General features: G+C 36.5%; 1 protein-coding gene across 8 annotated transcripts in view; it reads left to right on the top strand.

Annotated features, from left to right (window-relative positions):
• VPS13A (vacuolar protein sorting 13 homolog A) overlaps positions 1 to 20,531 on the top strand; it is a 256,059-nt gene that overhangs the window by 102,767 nt on the left and 132,761 nt on the right. For all 8 annotated transcript variants that reach the window (XR_006210800.1, XM_042965112.1, XM_007077511.3 and 5 more), the window contains 5 exons: positions 9,934 to 10,013; positions 10,741 to 10,800; positions 11,302 to 11,455; positions 12,180 to 12,296; positions 12,374 to 12,477. Coding sequence is in view for 7 of the 8 variants with exons in the window: in XM_042965112.1 (XP_042821046.1) it covers positions 9,934 to 10,013; positions 10,741 to 10,800; positions 11,302 to 11,455; positions 12,180 to 12,296; positions 12,374 to 12,477 (515 nt within the window). In the remaining variant the exon portion in view is untranslated. The remainder of the gene's footprint in view (positions 1 to 9,933; positions 10,014 to 10,740; positions 10,801 to 11,301; positions 11,456 to 12,179; positions 12,297 to 12,373; positions 12,478 to 20,531) is intronic.

Consider the following 20,531-nt stretch of genomic DNA (forward strand, 5'->3'; position numbering starts at 1 on the left):
TGAGAGAGAGCATGTGTGCATGTGGGGGAAGGGCAGAGAGGGGGGAGAGAAAGAATCCCAAGCAGGCTCCACACTGTCAGCACAGAGCCGAATGCAGGGCTTGATCCCATGAACTGTGAGATCGTGATCTGAGCTGAAATCAAGAATTGGATGCTTCACTGACAGAGCCACCAGGCAACCCTGTTCAGAGGTTATTGATTAATGATTCCGTTTTTTGTTTTTTTGTTTTTACAAGTAATTGGTCTTAGTATTTTCTATTTCTTCATTATTAAGTATAGGAAGTTTTATTAAGTCTCTGAGTTTATTTCTTTTCAGATGTCCAATTGTTAGTGTTAGGGTTTTTCTTAGTAGTCTCTTATGATCCTTTGTATTTCTTTGGTTATCATTTATTTGTCATGTCTCCTTTTTCATCTCTGATTTTATTTGAGCCCTCTCTCTTTTTTTTTTTTTTTTTTTGTTGAGTCTAAAGGTTTGTGAATATGGTTATCTCTTTAAGAAACCAGCACTTAGTTTTATTGATCTTTTCAGTTGTTTTTTTAAGTCTCTATTTTCTTTATTTCTGCTCTTTTATTTCCTTCTAATTTGGGGTTTCATTTGTTCTTCATCTGGTTCCTTGAGGTGTAAAGTTAGATTGTTTATTTGAATATTTTCTTGTTGCTAAAGGTTTTTGCTGTGCTCTGTATTGCTGTGCTCTGCCCTCTTAGAAACACTTTGGCTGCATTTCATAAACTTTAGTATGTTGTATTTTATGTTCTCATTGGTCTTAAGGTATTTTTTAAAATTTTTATTTGGATTTATTGACCCAGTAAAAAATGTTAATATCTGCAGTAATTCTTTTTTGACCCAAGTAGTAAAACTGTAACTGTTTACAGATGACATGGTATCACATCTAGAAAACCTTAAAGGTTCCACCAAAAAAACGGCTACAACTAATCAATAAATTCAGTGATGTTGTAGGATAGAAAAACACAAAATTCTGTTGGGTTTCTATATACTATGAGAAAAAGAAGTTAGGAAGACAGTCCCATTTGTTAACAAACTGGAATGAATGATGACTTTCTGAAAAGAAAATTTACTCAAATGAAAAAATAAAACAATCCCATTTGCAATTCCATCAAAAAGAATGAAACACATAAGAATAACTTTAAGAAGGTGACAGATGTGTATACTGAAAACTGTAAGACAGTGATGAAAGAAATTAAAACAAATGAATGGAAAGATAGCCCATCCTTATGGCTTAGAATTATTAATACAATTAAAGTGTTCATACTATTCAAAGCAATCTACAGATTCAATACAATCCCTATCAAAACTCCAGTGTCATTTTCACAGAAATAGAAAAAAGAATTCTAAATTTGTCAGCCACCAGAAAACACCCCAAATACCCAAAGCATTCTTGAGAAAGAAGAACAAAACTGGAGGCATGATGTTCCTTGATTTCAAAATATATTACAAAGCTATCTGTGGTACTGACGCAAAACAAAACTTTATGGTACCAACATAAAAGCAGACTCATCAATCAATGGAACCAAAAAGCACCTAGAAACAGACCCATTAACATATGGTCCATTACTTTATGACAGAGGAGTCAAGAACATAAAATGAAGAAAGGATAGTTTCTTCAATAAATGGTGCTATGAAAACTGGACAGCCACATGCAAAAGAATGAAACTGCTATCTTATACCATACACAAAAATTAACTGAAGATAGTTGAAGACTTGAATAAAAAACCTGAAACCATAAAACTCCTAGAAGAAAATGTAGGCAGTAAGTGCCTTTACATTAGTCTTGTGTTGATTTTTTTGGATCTGACTCCAAAAGCAAAGGCAACAATAAACAAGTAGGAATACATTAAGCCAAAAAGCTTCTCCACAGCCAAGGAATCCACCAACAAATTGAAAAAGCAGCTGACTGGATGGGAGAAGATACATGCTAATCACATATCTGATCAGTGGTTAATACCCAAAATATATAAAGAATTCTTGCAACTCAATAACCAAAACCCAATTCAGTTTAAAAAATGGACAGAGGATCTAAAAAACATTTTTCTCAAAGAAGACATACAGATGGTTAACAGGTACATGAAAAGATACTGAATATTGCTGATTGTCAGGGAAATGCCACTTAAAACCACAGTGAGATATGACGTCACACCTGTCAGTATGGCTGCCATCAAAAAAACCCCAAGAAATAACAAGTGTTGGCAAGGATGTGGAGAAAAGTAAATCCTTGTGCACTACCAATTAGTGCAGACATTATGGAAGATCACATGTACATTCCTCAAAAAATCTAAAATAGAGTATCATATGATCTCGCAATTCCACTTCTGAGTATTTACCCAAAGAAAATGAAAACACTAACTCAAAAAGAGAAAGGTACCCGATGCTCACTGCAGCCCTATGTACAATAGCCAAGTTATGGAAACAGCCTAAGTTCAATCAATGAATGAGTGCATAAAGAAGATATCCTATTTACATACATACACAGATACACAATGAAATTCTATTCAGCTATAAAAAGGAATGAAATCTTGCCATTTGTGACAACATGGATGGACCTTGAGGGCCTTATGCTAAGTGAAATAAGTCCGAGAAAGACAAATACCATCTGATCTCACTTATATGTGGAATCTTTACAAACAATCCAAGTTGATAGGTACATAGAACAGATTAGTGGTTGTCAGAGGTGGGGGTGGGGTGGCGTGGTAGTTGGCATGGGTGAAGGGGGTCCAAAAGATGTAAACTTGTAGTTAGAAAATCAGTAGGATGCAAAGTATAGCATAGTGGCTATAGTTAACAATACCTAATTGCCTATTTGAGAGCTGCTAAGATAATCTTGAAAGTCCTCATTACAAGAAAAAAATTGTAATTACGTATGAGGACAGATGTTAACTAGAATTACAGATATTGAATCATTATATTTTATACCTGAGACTAATGCGTTGTTCTATGTGAATTATACCCCGTTTATGAAAGAGAAATGATTGGGGTGCCGGGGTGGCTCAGTCAGTTGAGTGTCCAACTCTTGATTTTGGCTCAGATCATGATCCCAGGATCGTGGGATTGAGCCCCACATTGGGCTCTATGCTGATCATGGAGCCTGCTTAAGATTCTCTGTCTCCCGCTGCCCCTCTCCCTCGCTCACACACACACACACACACACACTCTCTCTCTCTCTCTCTCTCTCTCTCTAAAAAAAATTTTTGTTTCAACTAAAAAAAATTTAGGTTAATTTTAATTTTATAAAACTTCTTTATAGCAGAAGAACATCATATGAGTAGAAATTACAGTAAATTTTAATAGACTATTTTTAGAGCAGTTTTTGAATCACAGTACAGTCAGCAGATGGTATATGGATTTCCTCAGGTACTTTTCACATGCTAAACCTCTCCCATTATAAACATCCCCCACCAGAGGAATTTGTTGCAGTTGATGAACTTACATTGATGTAGTACAAAGTCCATAGTTTATACCAGGGTTCAACTTGGTGCTGTGCATTCTGAGGGTTTTGGACACATATATAATGACATGTATCAAGCATTATATTATCATACGCGGTTCCACTACTCTAAAAATCCTCTGTGTTCCACCTATTCATCCTTTTCTGTCCTCCCCCTTCTCCTGGCAACCACCAAGCTTTTAACTGTTTCCATATTTTATCCTTTTCCCCAAATGTCACATCCCTGGGATCATACTAGATTTTGCTTTTCAGACTGACTTTTTTTTCAGTTAGTAATATGTATTTAAGTTACTATTTTCATAACCTTTCATTACTTGATAGCTCACTTCTTTTCAGTGCTGAATAATGTTCCATTGTATGATGTACCACAGTTTATTTTTCCATTCACTTAATAAAGGACATCTTGGTTAACACATAAGTTTTTAGAGTTCTGAATAAAGGTGCAATAAACATCTATATGAAGATTTTTGTGTGGGCATAAGTTTTCAACTGCTCTAGATAAATACCACGGAACACATTTGTTGGGTCATATGGTTTAAGAGTATGTTTTGTGAGAAACAATACAGCTCTCTTCCAAAGTGACTTATACCATTTAGCATTCTCATCTGCAAAGAATGAGAGTTCCTGTTGCTTCATATCTTCACCTGGTGTTACTCTCTTTGATTTTGAGCATTCCAGTAAGGTATGAAATGGGCAGCTCAGCGGTTTTTTTGGTTTGTTTAAAAAATTTTTTTTTTACATTTTAATTTTGAGAGAGAGAGAGAGAGAGAGAGAGCGCGCGCGCGCGCGCGCGCACGCGCGCGCACAAGTGGGGGAGGGGCAAAGAGCAAGGGAGACACAGAATCCGAAGCAGGCTCCAGGCTCTGAGTTGTCAGCACAGCCCAGTGCAGGGCTCAAACCCCACAAACCATGAGATCATGGCCTGAACCAAAGTGGAAGTCAGATGTTTGACTGAGCCAACCAGGCGCCTGTATTTGTTTTTGTTTTGCAGTTCCTTAAAGACATGTGTAAAGCATCTTTTCCTATGTTGATTTTGCTTCTGCGTGTCTTCTTTGGTGAGGTCTCTCTTAAGGTCTTTGGTCTATTGGTTTTTTTTTTTTTTTTTTTTTTTTTATTTAAAAAAAATTTTTTTTTTTAACGTTTATTTATTTTTGAGACAGAGAGAGACAGAGCATGAACGGGGGAGGGTCACAGAGAGAGGGAGACACAGAATCTGAAACAGGCTCCAGGCTCTGAGCGGTCGGCACAGAGCCCGCCACGGGGCTCGAACCCACGGACCGTGAGGTCATGACCTGAGTCGAAGTCAGACGCTTAACCGACCGAGCCACCCAGGCGCCCCTGTGGTCTATTGTTTTAATGGTGTTTGTTTTTTCTTGATTAATTTTAAGAGTTACTTAAATATTTTGGATAACAGTCCCTTATCATATGTATCTTTTGCAAATGTTTTCTCCTCATCTATGGCTAGTTTATTTCATTTTACTGACATTGTCCTTAGCAGAACAGAATATTTTAATGAAGTCCTTTATGAGGTATTTTTTTTTTCCCCCATGCATCATGCCTTGGATGTTGTATCTAAAAAGTCATTGCTGGGGCACCTGGGTGGCTCAGTCGGTTGAGCGTCCGACTTCGGCTCAGGTCATGATCTCACGGTCCGTGGGTTCGAGCCCCGTGGCGGGCTCTGGGCTGATGGCCCAGAGCCTGGAGCCTGCTTCCGATTCTGTGTCTCCCTCTCTCTCTGCCCCTCCCCCGTTCATGCTTTGTCTCTCTCTGTCTCAAAAATAAATAAACGTTAAAAAAAAAAATAAAAATAAAAAAAAATAAAAAGTCATTGCCAAAATGAAGGGTATCTAAATATTCTCCTATGCTCCCTTCTTGAAGTTTTATAGTTCTTCATTTTACATTTAGATTTGTGGTCCTTTTTGAGTTGATTTTTGTGAAGGGTATGATCTCTATGTCTAGATTTTCTTTTCCTGTTGATGTCCATTTGTTCGATCAACATTTGTTGAAAAGACTAATGTAAATGGTACTGTTTGTTTTTGGTGTTATGTTTTTAATGTCAAATTCTAGTTATCCAGTTTTGGTACATAGGAAAGCTTTTGACTTGTATATTAACCTTGTATCCTACAACTTTGCTCTAATGGCTTATTAGTTCCAGGAGGGTTTTTTTGATGTTGATTCTTCCAAAAGTTTTACATAGATGAGCATGTCATTTGTGAACAAAGACAATTTTATGCCTTCCTTCCCAGAAATAAAAGAAAATACCTTTTATTTCTTCTTTTACTGCATTTTCTGACACTTAACAGTATGATGTTGACATGAGTAAAAAGGGAAGGACCTCTTACCTTGTTCCTTAGTGTGAAAACCTTGAGTTTCTCACAATTAAGCATGGAGTTAGCTGTAGGTTTTTAGAAGATATTCTTAAGTTAGGAAGTTCCTTATTTCTAGTTTACTGAGGGTTTTTATTATGAATGTTTATTGGATATGGTCATACGCTTTTTCTGCATCTGTTTATATGATCATGTAATTTTTCTTGTGAAGTCTGTTGATGTGATTACATCAGTTGATTTTCCAGTGTTGAGCTAGCCTTGAAGTTTGGGATAAACTTTACTTGGTCATGGTGCATATTGTTTTTTTACACTTTGTTGGATTCAACTTGCTAATACTGTACTTTGTTGAAGATTTTTATATTCATTTTTTTTAATATGAAATTTATTGTCAATTTGGTTTCCATACAACACCCCAACAGTGCTCATCCCAACAGGTGCCCTCCTTAATACCCATCACTCACCCACCTTCCCTCCCACCCCCCATAAACCCTCAGTTCTCAGTTTTTAGGAGTCTTCTGTTTTGGCTCCCTCCCTCTCTAACCATTTTTTTTTCCTTCCCCTCCCCCATGGTCTTATGTTAAGTTTCTCAGGATCCACATAGGAGTGAAAACATGGAATCTGTCCTTCTCTGTATGACTTATTTCACTCAGCATAACACTCTCCAGTTTTGTATACATTTTAAAGAGAGTTACTAGTCTGTAGTTTTCCTTCTTTTCTTTCTTTCTTTCTTTTTTTTTCTTCTTTTTTCTAATGCCTTTGTTGTAAGGTTTTGGTATTAGGGTAATTCTGATTTCATAGAATGAATTAGCAAGGTTTCTTTCTGTTTGTATCCTCTGAAAGGGATTGTAAAGAATTGTTACAATTTTTCCCTCAAATGTTTATTAGAATTCACCAGTGAACCCTTCTAGGCATGATGGTTTCTTTTTTAGGTTATTCATTATTGACTTGATTTCTTTAATAGATATGAACCTATTCAGGTTGTTGATTCTTGTTTGAGTCTGGCAGGTTATATTTTTCAAGGAATTGGTACATTTCATTAAGTTACTACTTTTGTGTGCAGAGTTGTGTATAGTATTTTTTAATTATCCTTTTAAGTTCATGATACCTTAATTTCTCCTCTTTTACTTCTGATACTAGTAATCTGTGTCCTCTTTGTTTCTTAGTTAGCCTGGCTAGAGGCTTATACACTTTACTGATCTTTTCAAAGAATCTTTTATGGTTTCTTCAATTTTTCTAAAGCTTTTTTATTTTCAGTTTCATTGATTTTGATCTAATTTGTATTTCTTTCCTTTTGCTTACATCAATTGATCTTCTTTTTCTACTTTCCTAAGGTGGAAGCTTAGGTTATTGATTTTATATCTTCTAACATATGCATTCAATGTTACATTTCCCTGTAAGCAGTGCTTTTACTATTAGTCCCAAATTTTGATGAGGTGTGTTTTCATACCCAGTTTCTAATGTTTTCAATTTGAGATTTCTTCTTTTACTCCTGTGTTACGAGAAGTGTTGCTGATTCTCCAAATATTTTGGAATTCCCCAAATATATTATTTGATTTGTAATTGAATTCCATTGTGGTCTGAGTGCAGACACTGTGTGGTTTTTATTTTATCTATCTTTTGAATTTAGGAAGGTGTGTTTTATGGCCCAGAATGTTGTCTATGTTGCTGATCAGTCCGTGGGAGCTTAAGAAGGTGTATTCTGCCAGTAATGGAGGAAGTAATCTGTAGATATCCGTTGTGTCCAGTTGATTGATAGCACTACTACTGATTTCAACTAGGTCCCTACTGATTTTTTTGTCTGCTGGATCTGTCCATTTCTGATAGGGGAATGTTGAAGTCTTAACTGTGATAGTGGGTTCATCTGTTTCTCCTTTCAGTATTATCAGTGTTTTGCCTCACATATTTTGATGCTTTGTTGTTAAGATGCATGCAGCTTAAGGATTGTTACGTATTCGTGGAGAATTGGCCCCTTTATCATTATATAATAACTTTCATTTTCCCTGATAACTTTTCTTGCTTTGGAGTCTGCTCTGTCTGAAAATTAACATAGCTATCCCTTTTTTCTTTTTATCAGTATTTACATGCTATGGTTTCCTCATCCATTTACTTTAAATCTGTATGTGTCTTTTATTTACAGTGTTATTTCTTATGGACAGTATATAGCTGGGTCTTGTTTGTTTGGTCCACTGTGGTAACCTGCATCTTTTAATTGATGTATTTAGACCGTTGATGTCCAAACTGATTATTAGTACAAGTTGGCTTAAAATTTTTGTAATTAAAAGTAGTAGAGCTTTACATTTATTTTTGAGACCATATAAATCTGGGGCATCTGGCTGGCTCGGTTGGTAGAGCATGTGACTTTTTAAGTTTATTTTGAGAGAGTGTGTGTGCACAAGTGGGGGGAGGAGCAGAGAGAGAGAGAGAGAGAGAGAGAGAATCCTCCACACTGACGGTGCAGAGCCCAATGCAAGACTCAACCTCACAAATGCATGATCATGATCTGAGATCATGATCTGAGCTGAAGTTGGATGCTTAACCAGCTGAGCCTGTCAGGCACCCCAAGCATGTGACTTTTGATCTCAGGGTTGTGAGTTCAAGCCCCAGAACAGGTATAGAACTCACTTCTAAAAAAATATTTTCTGCTTACATGTGTATAAAAGTAAGTATTTTGGTACTTTGGCTGTCCTAGAATCTAATGTTCTAAGAATCAGTCCTACAATCTGATAGATCCCAAGATCTATCTATGGGAATTAAGAAAGGCAGAAGATATGGTTATATACATATCAAGGATTTAAGGTCATCATCTCTAGGAACTTACTCCCAGGCAAAGCTGTCAGTTCGCTACTGTCATGAAAACTACCCTCCCCTTTGTCAAGCCCTGGATTGAATGTGATCTTTGTATTTGAGAAAGCAAATAAAGTATTGGCAGCCTGAAACCCTAATCACTGAATGTGATTTACTCCTACATTATAGTTGCCTATTCTACACTTGTTCTGTAGCCCTTGAGAACTCGAGTGTGGTAGGTTTTATCATTATTATCTTGTGCTGAGAAAACCATCATACCTAGCAGATACAGAGTTTTACCTTATTAGGCTTTTTTACATCAAGAAACAGTTTGCTCTCGTGATTGGAAAGAAAAGTGAACCAGTTTCCTTAGTGTTCTGCAGTAATCCACAAGTATTCTAGCAGTTGTCAATGATTCTGTTTATTTTTTGTTTTTCTAAAAGCACAGGATAAGAAAACCCCAGCACACAGGGGTACTGATACACAGCTGTCACTACACCTATTTCTATAATTTTTTTTTTTTTTAGTTGGGGGGGAAGAAGTGAATAGCACAGTTTCTCATAAATGATCAGTAAATAGTTCTGTGGATAAATGTGTGAGAAAAATTGGGACCTTTTTAAAGATTGAAATGTGAGTAGCATGTGCAGTAGGAGGCTGGCTTAATAGCTAATAAGCTTTTAAATCTGGAAGAGTCTGTGGAATATGTTACTTTTTTCCCTCAAAAGTCTTATGATTAATTTGTAGTTCTTTCTTCCAGTATCTAGATAGTAATTTCTAGTAGTCATAGTAATTTGGTGATGATAGTTTATAGCCTTTATACAAAATACTGTTCTCTACGGCAGCTTTCCCACTTACTTTCCAAAGTTTTAATCAGAAGCCAGAATACAACTAGTGAAGACTAACTACAGGGGATTTATTCTAATCTAAACTAATACACAGAAGAACTTAGTTTCTCATCACATACCTGATCTGTCTTCTTAAAGACAATCGGTTTCCAGGGAGTCTTGTCATTTTCTTTCTAGGTTTTACTGTGGCTCAGGGCTGCAGTTCTCTTCATGTCCTTTCATTGGTCCTAATAACTCTGTTTTTTCTTTTACTGATTGCTACTTCTTACCTCCTATCTGGGTTTAAAAGGGTAAGATCGTTGAACCTTGTGCCATAAGAGAAGGGAAGGGAATTGGGAGAAACTACAGCTTTAGAGTTTAAAATAAAGGGGGAGGGATCTGACTTGGGTAAGACAGAATTGAAGGCTCAGAACTGCCACAGGAAATTCTTCTTTTCCAGTTCTATTTTATTAATGTTGCTGGTATTGACTTTCCGTAAGTTTTTCTGTGGAAGAGTAATTTAAAACATTATTTTTAGATGAAAACAAGAAACCAGTTTATTTGATTACAACACTGGATAATACGATGGAAGATCTGCTAACACTGGAGTATGTGAAGGTAAGCACTTCCATTTGTATGCTTGCTGTGGTGAGTGTGCTTCTGAAATGTGTAATCAAGTTTTGTAAATTTAGGTAGGTTTCGTTTAATCTTCATTATAACGTGATTTCTAAAATTCCTACAACTTTAAGCTTTTCTTGATTTGTCATCCTTTAGTTTCTGAACATTTCGTATAGAAAAATAACAGGCCTGTGTTCTAAGTAGAAATGACATGAAGTTTGACTTTTTCCCCTCCATCAGATAACCAAAAACACAAAACAAAACAAAAACAAACTTTTTAATCTTGATGGAATTTAATATGGTATACAATATGAGATGAGGCTTTCATTTGATTTCATCATTTATTAAGTTTTTATATGTACTGTGGTCTACTTAAGATTTATTCCGCGTTTTCATTGACCTATTTTTATGTAAGTGCCACATTAATTTAATAATTACTTTATAATAACAATGCTGATAGAGTATTTTACCACTTTTAAGACTTTTTTTTTACTATTGATGGAGATATTTTAGGGTTTGTGGTGGTGTTTATGCATTGTTAAATAGCCTTTTTTGACAAAAGCATTCCAGATCTAAAGATATCATGCACAGTATTTGGATACTTGGTAGACAATTCTATCACAAATTTTTTCACAAAGGGGAAGAATTAGGAAGAACCTTAGTTACAATTGTATGTACATATGTCTTCATAAGATACTAATGGATTTGCTTTTTTCTCTTTGGTTAGGCAGAAAAGAACCTACCTAATTTGAAAAGTACTTATAACAATGTTGTGCAACTAATTAAGGTATGAATGAACAATAATTTATTTTTTAATTAGATACTGTATTTCTAAGTAACTATATTATGGAAATTGTTTTATAACTAGAACTGTATAATCCTTGAGGATAAAAATGGAATATTATGAATTTTATTCCTTTTTTTAGATATATTTAATATTTTTGAGAGAGAGAGAGTGAGAGAGCGAGAGAGAGAGAGAGAGAGAGAGAGAGAGAGTGTGTGTGAGTGCGTGCACGTGCGCAGACACTAGCGGGGGAGGGGCAGAGAGCAAGGGAAACACAGAACGGAAAGTAGGCTCCAGGCTCTGAGCTGTCAGCGCAAAGCCCGAAGCCAGGCTCGAACTCATGAACTGCGAGATCAGAAACCAAGTCAAAGTTGAAAGCTTAACCAACTGAGCCATCCAGGTGCCCCATGAATTTTATTCTTATTACCACAAATTATAGTGCCTTATACTGAGCAACAAACAGATATTTATTGACCTGTTGCTAAAATCAGCTTTGTTCTTTAGGTGAATTTTTCCTCTTTGGATATTCATTTACATACTGAAGCACTTCTGAATACAATAAACTATTTTAATAACGTACTCCCACAACTAGAAGAAAAACGAGCCTCTGTGTCTGTTGCGGAGACTGAAGACAAAGGAGAGGTCATTAAAAAAATGTGTACGTTTGAAATTCAGCTTCAAGGTTTTTTACCATGTAGATCAATAAATTTTAGCTTTTTCTTTGTTTTCTTATATATCATATTGGCTCCAGAATTCTGTTGCTTAAATTAGCATCTAGAAAGATTATTATGTACCAGGTAAATTTTAGAAAATAACAGCAAAAGAAAGTATTTACCAGTGAAGAAAATGCGGTTTTTATTTATCATGTCACTCTTTTTAGTCAAATATCATATAGTAGTAGTATTTGAATTAAAATTCATGCATTTAATATCATAATTTTGGATTAGAAATTTAGAACTAAGAAAATTTGAATCCTATCAGACTGTATTTTTTAAGCACCTATTTTTTAAGCAATGAAAAGTTGCAGGTTTGACCATGACAAATACCACCTCATAATCATTGTGTCTCAAATGATTCATGATTTTGCAACTACAATTTTTTTTCGTGTCATCCAGGATGAAACTAAATTGTTAGTCTCATCTAGGAATAGTTTTTGGTTGTGTCTGTTTGATTTGTTTGGCTTTGTTTTCATTAGGTTTGATTGTTTTTTTAGAATTCCTAATTTAGTAGGGAACATCTTAATTTCAATCGAATGGAAAATCAGGTTTTCCTCTAGTATTATTAATTTATCTTATACTTCAATTACTTTATAAGGGTAGTGAGGTAACTACTAAAAGTTTTTCCTTATGTTTTACATTTTTTTTTTTTTTTTTTTTTTGCAGCTTTAAAACTACCCAAGAACGAAGATATTATTACCTTGCAGATTTTGGCAGAATTATCTTGTTTACAGATCTTTATTCAAGATCAGAAACGTAACATTTCTGAAATTAAGATTGAAGGTAATAAAATTTCAGGAAAAAAAATGAGAACTATGAAATGAAAGAAAAGCCATTCATTCATCCTTTTATTCCCTTAGGGCTTGATTCTGAGATAATAATGAGGACTTCAGCCACTGAAATAAATGCAAAGCTAAGGAATATAATTGTCTTGGATTCTGATAAAACAGCTTTATACAAAAAGGTATGGACTTGTTTCTCTTAAATAATAGTACATCATTAAATACGAGTGTCCTTTAAGGTTGGTCATAGGTACAAATTAGTTGTCAGCATTTTAGCAATGTGGCTTATTAAGTTGACAGGTTTTGGAGTTAGGCCTAATTGGGTTTGTATTTTAGCTCTGTTCCCTAGTGGTTGTGTGACCTAATCTCAGATTCTTTTTATTTGTAAAATGAGGATTAAGTATCTCATAAAGAAGTTTATATAATACTCTGAAACATAGTTGGAGACTGGGGAAGGGCAATTAGTAAATGCCTTTTTCAATTTTTTTTTTTCTTTTTGCTCTTCTCTTCAAATACTGTGAATCTTGTGATGCATTTCAGATTTCAACAGCAGTGGATATGAAGTCAGACTGAGCAGATGAAATTATTTAAGTTTATTTTCATGGGTGCTTACTATAGTATAGCTGTTCACAATGTTAACAGAGTTCTTTGAACCCTATGGCTAGTGGTTGAAGGGACAGGTGTTAGTACTGGGTGTGAGATGGTAAAGTTCTTGGACCAGATACCATTGTCGAGTTGGACAGGTCATTGTTGAACAGTGGAGCGTATAGGTAGGATGGTGTATTTAAGGGAGTGAAGAGAACATCAAGTAGTAGGGTCAGAAAAGGCTGAGTTACTTCTTGAGTCAGGAAGTCGGAGTCTGGAGTGTGAAAGGAAAATGTGGCAATAACACCAATGAGATACAGTGATGACCTGATTTTTATGTTAAATGAAAATCCTTACTCTTTATATTTCCTTATTATGGCTTGCTAGCGTGAAATAACAAGAGTGCCAGAGCATCAAAGGTGCGTGGTCCATAGTAATAAGGAACAAGAAATCTTCTAGAAGCCATGGTTTAATGTATTACTTTTGCTTTTATTAAAAAAACAAAAACCAAAAAACAAAGTACTAACACATTTAAGATTATTGGTTTTATTTGCCCTGTGTAGAAAGTACAGCTCACATAAATAAAGGCATCTACTGAAAGTCGTACAAATAATTAGTAATGAAACTGATAATATAATCCAAGTTATTTACTTTTTTTCTTTTTAATTTTATAACTAATGCATCTGTGAGGTTAAAAATTCAACGTAAGCTACAAACTGAAAAGTTTCTTTCTTTCTTCTTGCCCCACCCCATTTCCCCTTGCTATTCTTTCACTTTGACTCTAGTGTACAGGATTTTGATTTTACTTCTAATTTTTAAAAAAATGTTTTAATGTTTATTTTTAAGAGAGAGAGAGAGAGAGCCAGTGTGTGTGAGTGGGGGAGGGGCAGAAAGAGAGGGAGACACAGAATCTGAAACAGGCTCCAGGTTCTGAGCTGTTAACAGCCCAATGCGGGGCTTGAACCCATGAACCATGAGATCATGACCTGACCTCAAATCCAGCGCTTAACCATCTTAGCCACCCAGGCGACCCGTACTGTACGTGATTTTTAAATAAATCGCCTTGGTTCAGTAACTCTCCACATGTTTAGGAAGCAGAGGGACAACTATTTGCCTCAGATCAGAGTTTCCTAATTATTGTGCCCTGAGTGGGTTTTGGGTATAATAATGTATTTAGCTTCTTAGCTTTTTGGGCAGTTGGGTAAAGGATACCTGGAGTTCTCAGACTCTTTGAATCTGTCCTGGAGCATCATCCTCTGTTTACCGGAGAACCATTGTATAGATGACCGTTAATTTTGTGTATCATAACTAACGTAGAATCTGAAAGGGATTCTAGCTGATCTGACTTTCTTATGAAATAAGATCTCATTGTAAATTTCTTAGGTCTTCTTTATAGAAGAATGTTTCAAAAGTGAATGTTTACAAGAATTATTCCCTTAATTATTAATTATTATTATTATTGCTTATTATGAATGGTAGGTACATAAGTATTTCTAATCGTTGGATTTAGACAGATAGACATGAGTGGATGAGGCACTGATAAATTTTATCGCCTCAAAAATTGAGAGTGAAGGCTTTTTTTCCTCTTACGTCAGTTTCCTTTGAGAAAAGTACTGTAAGTACAAGCCTAACAGTCTAAATTCTGGGAGCCAGAATGGTTGAAGAATGTTGGGGACCTCTTCAGTTTACAGATTTTTGCTTAAAATCTTTTGCTTAAAATTTTTAGTTTTATTTACCCCTTTTCTGCACCTGGTGTCTTATGCCATATCCTCTCTACTCTAAACTCTGTCTTAAACAAAATTCTTTTCTTCTCTTGGGCTTTAGGGGAATAGTCACAAGGTCACTCAGGTGACTTGTGGAAGATATTCTGTATTTTTATTAATAATATTTGGAATATTATGGTCAGCAAAACATGCAAAGTCTGTTTCCTGGGGTAAATAATAAATAGTAAATAATAGGAATTTATGTTAGGGAGAATAAGTACTTTGAAAACCAATGAAGTAGGATAATATGATAGATTCTAATAACATTTTAGGATTATCAGGAAATCCTGTTCTGAACATCAGAGTGAAATCTGAATCAGTTGTCAATGTGGAAAGAGCGTTCCATGTAGAGGAAGTAGCAACTATAAAAGGTTTGTGGCAGCAAGCTGCTGGGCACATTTGGGAGGTCGTAAAGGGCCTCAGTAATCCTTTTATAGAATTCTTCACTGGTTTCCCCCCCCCCCCATTTTTTTTTTTTCTTTTTGAAGTCAGGTTTACTTTATATTCAGTAAAATTTAGCCTTTTTAGTGCATATAGTTCCTTGATTTTTGTTGAACACCTACAGCTATGTAACTTCCAACATCTTAAGGATAATAGATTATATCTACCACCTCCCAAAGGTTACTCCTGCCCTTTGTAGTTATCCCTTCTCCCCACCCTAGCACCTAGGAGTCACTGTTTTGCCATTTCCAGAATGTTGAATAACGGAATACTACAGTATATAACCTTTTTATTCTGATTCTGTCTTAGCATATGAGATTTTAATTTTTGTCTTTTCTGATTTTCTCTTCAGTCTAACTAGAGATTTATCCATTCTTTTCAAAGAATCATCTTTTGGTTCAATTGAGTGTTGTTTATTTAAATTTTTTTTATGTCTTCTCTTTTTTTTTTTTTTAAATGTTCTTCCTTCTCGCTTTGGATTTAATTTCTTCTTTTCCTAGTTTCTTAAGGTAGAAACTTAGGTTACTGATTTGACATTTTTCTAATGCAGGCAGTTAATGCTATACATTTTCCTTTAAGCACTGTTTTAGTTGTATCTTAGAAATTTTGATATGTTTATTTTTATTCAATTCAAAATATTTTCTATTTTGTCCTGCAACTTTCTCCTTTACCCATGGTTTATTTAGAAATATGTTGTTTAACCTCCAGACGTTTTGATTTCCTTCCCTTCTTTTTGTTGAGCTTCATCATTTTCCATAATTTTATTTTCTGTTTCACCTATTCTGTTCTCTCCTTCCATAATTGCTGTCACTGTACCTAGTTTATTTTGCATCTCATTTATAGCATTTCTTCGTTCATCATGACTACTTCTTAGGTCTTGGATCTCTGCAGCAGTAGAGCCTCTGCTGTCTTCTGTGCTTTTTTCAAGCCCAGCTATTAGTCTTGACGACTGTTATTCTAAATTCTTGTTCGGATATATTGTTTATATCTGTTTGGAGCAATTCTCTGGCTGATGTTCCTTCCTGGATCTCCTTTTGAGGAAAATTCTTCCGTGTCATCATTTTGGCTAGGTTTCTGTCTTTTATGTGTTTTAATAGCTTGTTATGTGTCCTGTACCTGCAAGTAGTACTATATTAAAAAGGTGTCGTGCACTGTCCAGGGCCTGGCCCTTCAGAAGTGCTTTTGGAGTGTGGAGCGTGTGCTCTGTGATTGCGTTTTGGCTGCTCCATCCCACTGGTCAGTCCACTGCAGAGCTCCTCCTTGCTTGTATCTGTGGAGTGTTGGGACCTTCCACCAGGTGTGCTTTGAATTGTTTGCTGGAGTAACCCTGGAAAAAAGGAAAGGAAGGGGGAGTCTGATCCCATATAAAGAGAAAAATGAAAGGGGTGGAAAAAAAAAAGACTTAAGCGGAGAATCAAAAAAACTGTAAGGCTTAAATTCAAGGAGAGAGAAAGGAAAATAAAGAAGGAGATCTAGAAAAGGTATACAGAGAAAAGAGTAAAAATGCCTGATTAGACAAAAAATTATATATATATAAAAAATAAGAATTGACCAAAAACCAACTCAAACTATGAACCTGATTCCAAAAGGAAAAGAGAAGAGAAAAGAAAAGAAAAAAGGAAAAGAAAAACAAACAGACAAAACCACAAAACAGTTGTCTGTTGGTGCCTGAGACGCATGGCTGGGCTGGTCTGGAAGAGAGGCCCTCTGCTTTGGTCAGTGTCCGTTCTGCTTAGGTAGATGCGCAGTTGCCGGGCACGGAGGGGGAGGGTTTGGTGTAGGCGGGTCCCACCTCCACTGGGGGCCCCGGTGCTGCTCCCTGAAGCCCTATCTTGTTGGTGATGGGGGAAAAATGGCGACACCCCAATCTCTCCTCCCCAGACAGGGGTCTCAAGCCACACCGCTCAGGCAGCCCTCACGTAGTGGCGCCAGAGGTGGGCTTGCCCTGCTCCACAGTCTCCAGTGCCAGAGGCGCTCAGCTGGGATTCAAAACCCAATGTCTTAGAGGGCCCTGCACCCTACGGACCCTGTTCTGATGTAGCCCCACTCCGCCCTGCTGATAGAAGGCCTCTGGCTGGCGCCTACAGGGTCTTTTGTCCTTGGGGAGGCAGTAAACTCTTTTCCCACAGTATTGGAGGAAGGGGACTGTCTCTCCCGGTGCGCCCCTGGGATCGCTACCCGGCCCCAGGCCTGGCTCCCTTCGCCTCCCCACCCCCACCCCCCACCCCCACCTTGGGCACGTGCACGCCGCAGCTTCAGTCTGCAGAAAGTCAAGCACTTTTGAAAACTCTGATCTTCAGCTCCTAAAGCTGTTGCAAAATAGAAACTGGCACTCTCTGTAATTCTTATTCCTCAGTCCGTGGTCCGGAGAGAGTTTTTTTTACCTTGTCCATACGACAGTTGCACGGAGAGATTTTTTACCTTGTCAGTACCACAATTCCACAGCCTCTCTGGCTTTCCCTTTTATCTCTCCACAGAGGGGGTTCCCTCCCCTGTATGCCTCCTCTGTTTCCTCTGTCCCAATTCACATACACGCACCCGGAATCCACCAGGCTGTGTCCCTCCACCTGTGGAAATCTTTCTGCCCAGATTTCCTGGGTGTTGCAAGTGATCTGACCTCCATACAGCTGTGTTTAAGGGATGAGGGGAATCCCCGTCCCCCTACTTCTCCATCCTAACTCCCCACCTCTTACCTCCAAATATTTGAGATTCCTTTCAGATCTCTTATTGTTACTGATTTCCAGCTTAAATAGCCCTCTTAAGCCAAAGCTTTTTTAGTTCTTTTAAGCATGTTGGTGTTTGTTTTATGGACCATAAAACATCAACTTTGGTGAATGTTCCAAGTATGCTTGAGATTAATGTGTATGTTTGGGTGTTGCTGGGTTGAATGTTCCACAAATGTCAGAGCACTAAGTTGGTTGATAGAATTCTACAAGCTACTGATTTTCTGTTGTTGAAGTTTCAACTGCGGCTTGGTCTGTTTCTCCTTTCGGTTACCTCAGTTTTTGCTTCATTGTTTCAGAGATCTTCTACATAGAGCTTTTATACTTCCTTGGTGAATTGAACCTTTGTGTTATGTAATATCTCTCTTTAACCCGGTAATTACCATTAATTTGAAGTTTGCTTTGGTAGTAATATAGCCACTCCAGATTTCTATGATTAGTGTTTGCATGGTATATCTTTTTCTATGTCTTAGCTTTTAGTCTATGTCTTTATACTTAAAGTGAGTGTTTTAGAGGCATCATATATCTCAATCTTGCTTTTTTATCCAGCCTGACAATCTCTGACTTCTAAATTGTGTTTAGGCCATTAAAAAATCCAATTATGATATAGTTGGTTTAAAACTTGTTAGTGCTTGGGGTGCCTAGGTGGCTCAGTCAGTTGAACGTCTGACTTTTGATTTCAGCTCAGGTCATCATCTCACAGTCATGGGATTGAGCTAACAGCGTTGATCCTGTTTGGACTTCTCTCCCTCTCTTCCCCTCTCTCCTCTGCTCTCTCAAATAATAAACTTTAAAATTTGCTCTCTCTCTAATTGTTTTGTTTTCTAGTTGTTTTATTCTGTTTATTGTATTGTCTCCCCACATTTAACCTGATTTTGGATTGTTTGTCATTGATTTTACAGTTTCCCTTGGGTTTACGATTCATATTTCAATCATAGTCTACTTTCCAATAATGTTTTACTGCTTCATGTATAGTATACCTTACAATACTACTATCAACCCCTAATTATTTATTGTCTTTCATGGTATTACTGTAATATGTTTTGATATTGTGTATGCTGAAAATCTATAATACATACGTACTGATTTTGGTTTAGTCAATTTTCTTTAGAGCAGTTTTTTTTTTTTTTAAGCTCTTTTTATCTTCATTCTAGCCATTTCTGGAATTAATTTCTTCATGTAGCTTCAAGTTTCTTGTTATTTTGTTTCTACTCATTTCTTATAGTGCAAGTTTGCTGGTAATGAATTCTCTCAGCTTTGGGGCACAAGGAGGAATGAGAACTGGAAAAGAACCCACTTTCATTTCATTTTCATTTCCCATTTGAAGTTTTTGCTGGGTATAGAATTCTGTGATGACAGGGTTCCCGCCCCCCCCCCCCCACCCCATTTCAAACTCTTAAAGATGTAGCTCCAGCATTCTTTCTTAGACATGGTATTGATGAGAAGTCATCAATGTATCTTTGCTCCTTTATATATATTTCTCATTTTTATCTGACTTCTTTCAGGATTTGTGTATGGTGCTTCTAGGAATATGTAAGTGTGTTTTGATTTTGGGGTTTTCTGAGCTTCTTGGATATGTCTACATTATTTTTCATTACCTTTTCAAATAGTTCCTTTCTTTCTCTCTCTCTCTCTCTCTCTCTCTCTCTCTCTCTCTCTCTCTCTCTCTGTCTTCCCCCTCCTCTCCCTTATTCATCTGCTCCTTGTACTTCCTCCTCTTGGATTCCAAAAATTCTTTCTAGATTCTTGTTAGATATTGTCTCACAACCTTTGAATCATCTGTTCAACTTTTTCCCCTTCTTTTCCCCTGTTTTAGTTTGGATAATTTCTGTTAAGCTATTTTTTTTTTAATGTTTATTTATTTTGAGAGTGTGGGGAAGGGACAGAGAGAGGGAGAGAGAGAAACCCAAGCAGGCTTTGTGCAGAGCCTTACACAGGTCTTGATTTCATGAACTGTGAGATCATGACCCGAGCCCAAATTAAGAGTGGGATACTTTAACTGACTGAGCTGCTCAGGTGCCCCTGTTAAGCTATTTTTATAGCTTAACTGTTGACTGATTTTTATTCTTAGTTCTTTTGAATCTATTTATTAACCCATTGAAGGTATTCTTCATCTCTGTTACTGTTTTTTTTTTTTTAATCTTTAATATTTTCTTAGATTCTCATTTCTTCATCTGTTTCTTTGGTGATATTCATCTGTTCTTGCATATTTTCCACTTTTTCTACTAGAAGCACTTACCATATTAATCATAGGAACTTAAAATTCACTGGGTGAAATTTCCAATATTTGTGTTATGAGCAAACCTGGTTCTCTTGATTTCTATGTCACCTGATGGGTTTTATTTTTCCTTGCTTTTTGCAGTGTATCTTAGTTATTGATTGAGTGTAAGAGATCATGTATGGAACAGTAGATACTGAAATGAATAGTAGTTATGTCTGATAATGGGTCTTTTTTTCTGCCAGGCAGTTAGCATGGAGGTTGAATCAATTTAACGGAGAGTTGAATTGGCTTTGAGTGTTCTTGTTTAATATGACTGCCTTCATTATACCCACTGCTTCAGATTCTTTCAGCTATATCTTGTGCTGAGGATGAGGGATTTTGTTTCTGGACTGTTTTATCCTTACATTTTGGGCTGCTTCGTTGGCTTGTAGCCTCAGATTTCTAGTGGTTTTAAGCACAGTTGTGATTTTTATAGGTCATCTAGTTCTTTGTTGTTGTTTTTG

The sequence above is a fragment of the Panthera tigris genome, chromosome D4 (genome assembly GCF_018350195.1).
Source record: "Panthera tigris isolate Pti1 chromosome D4, P.tigris_Pti1_mat1.1, whole genome shotgun sequence".
NCBI lineage: Eukaryota > Metazoa > Chordata > Mammalia > Carnivora > Felidae > Panthera > Panthera tigris.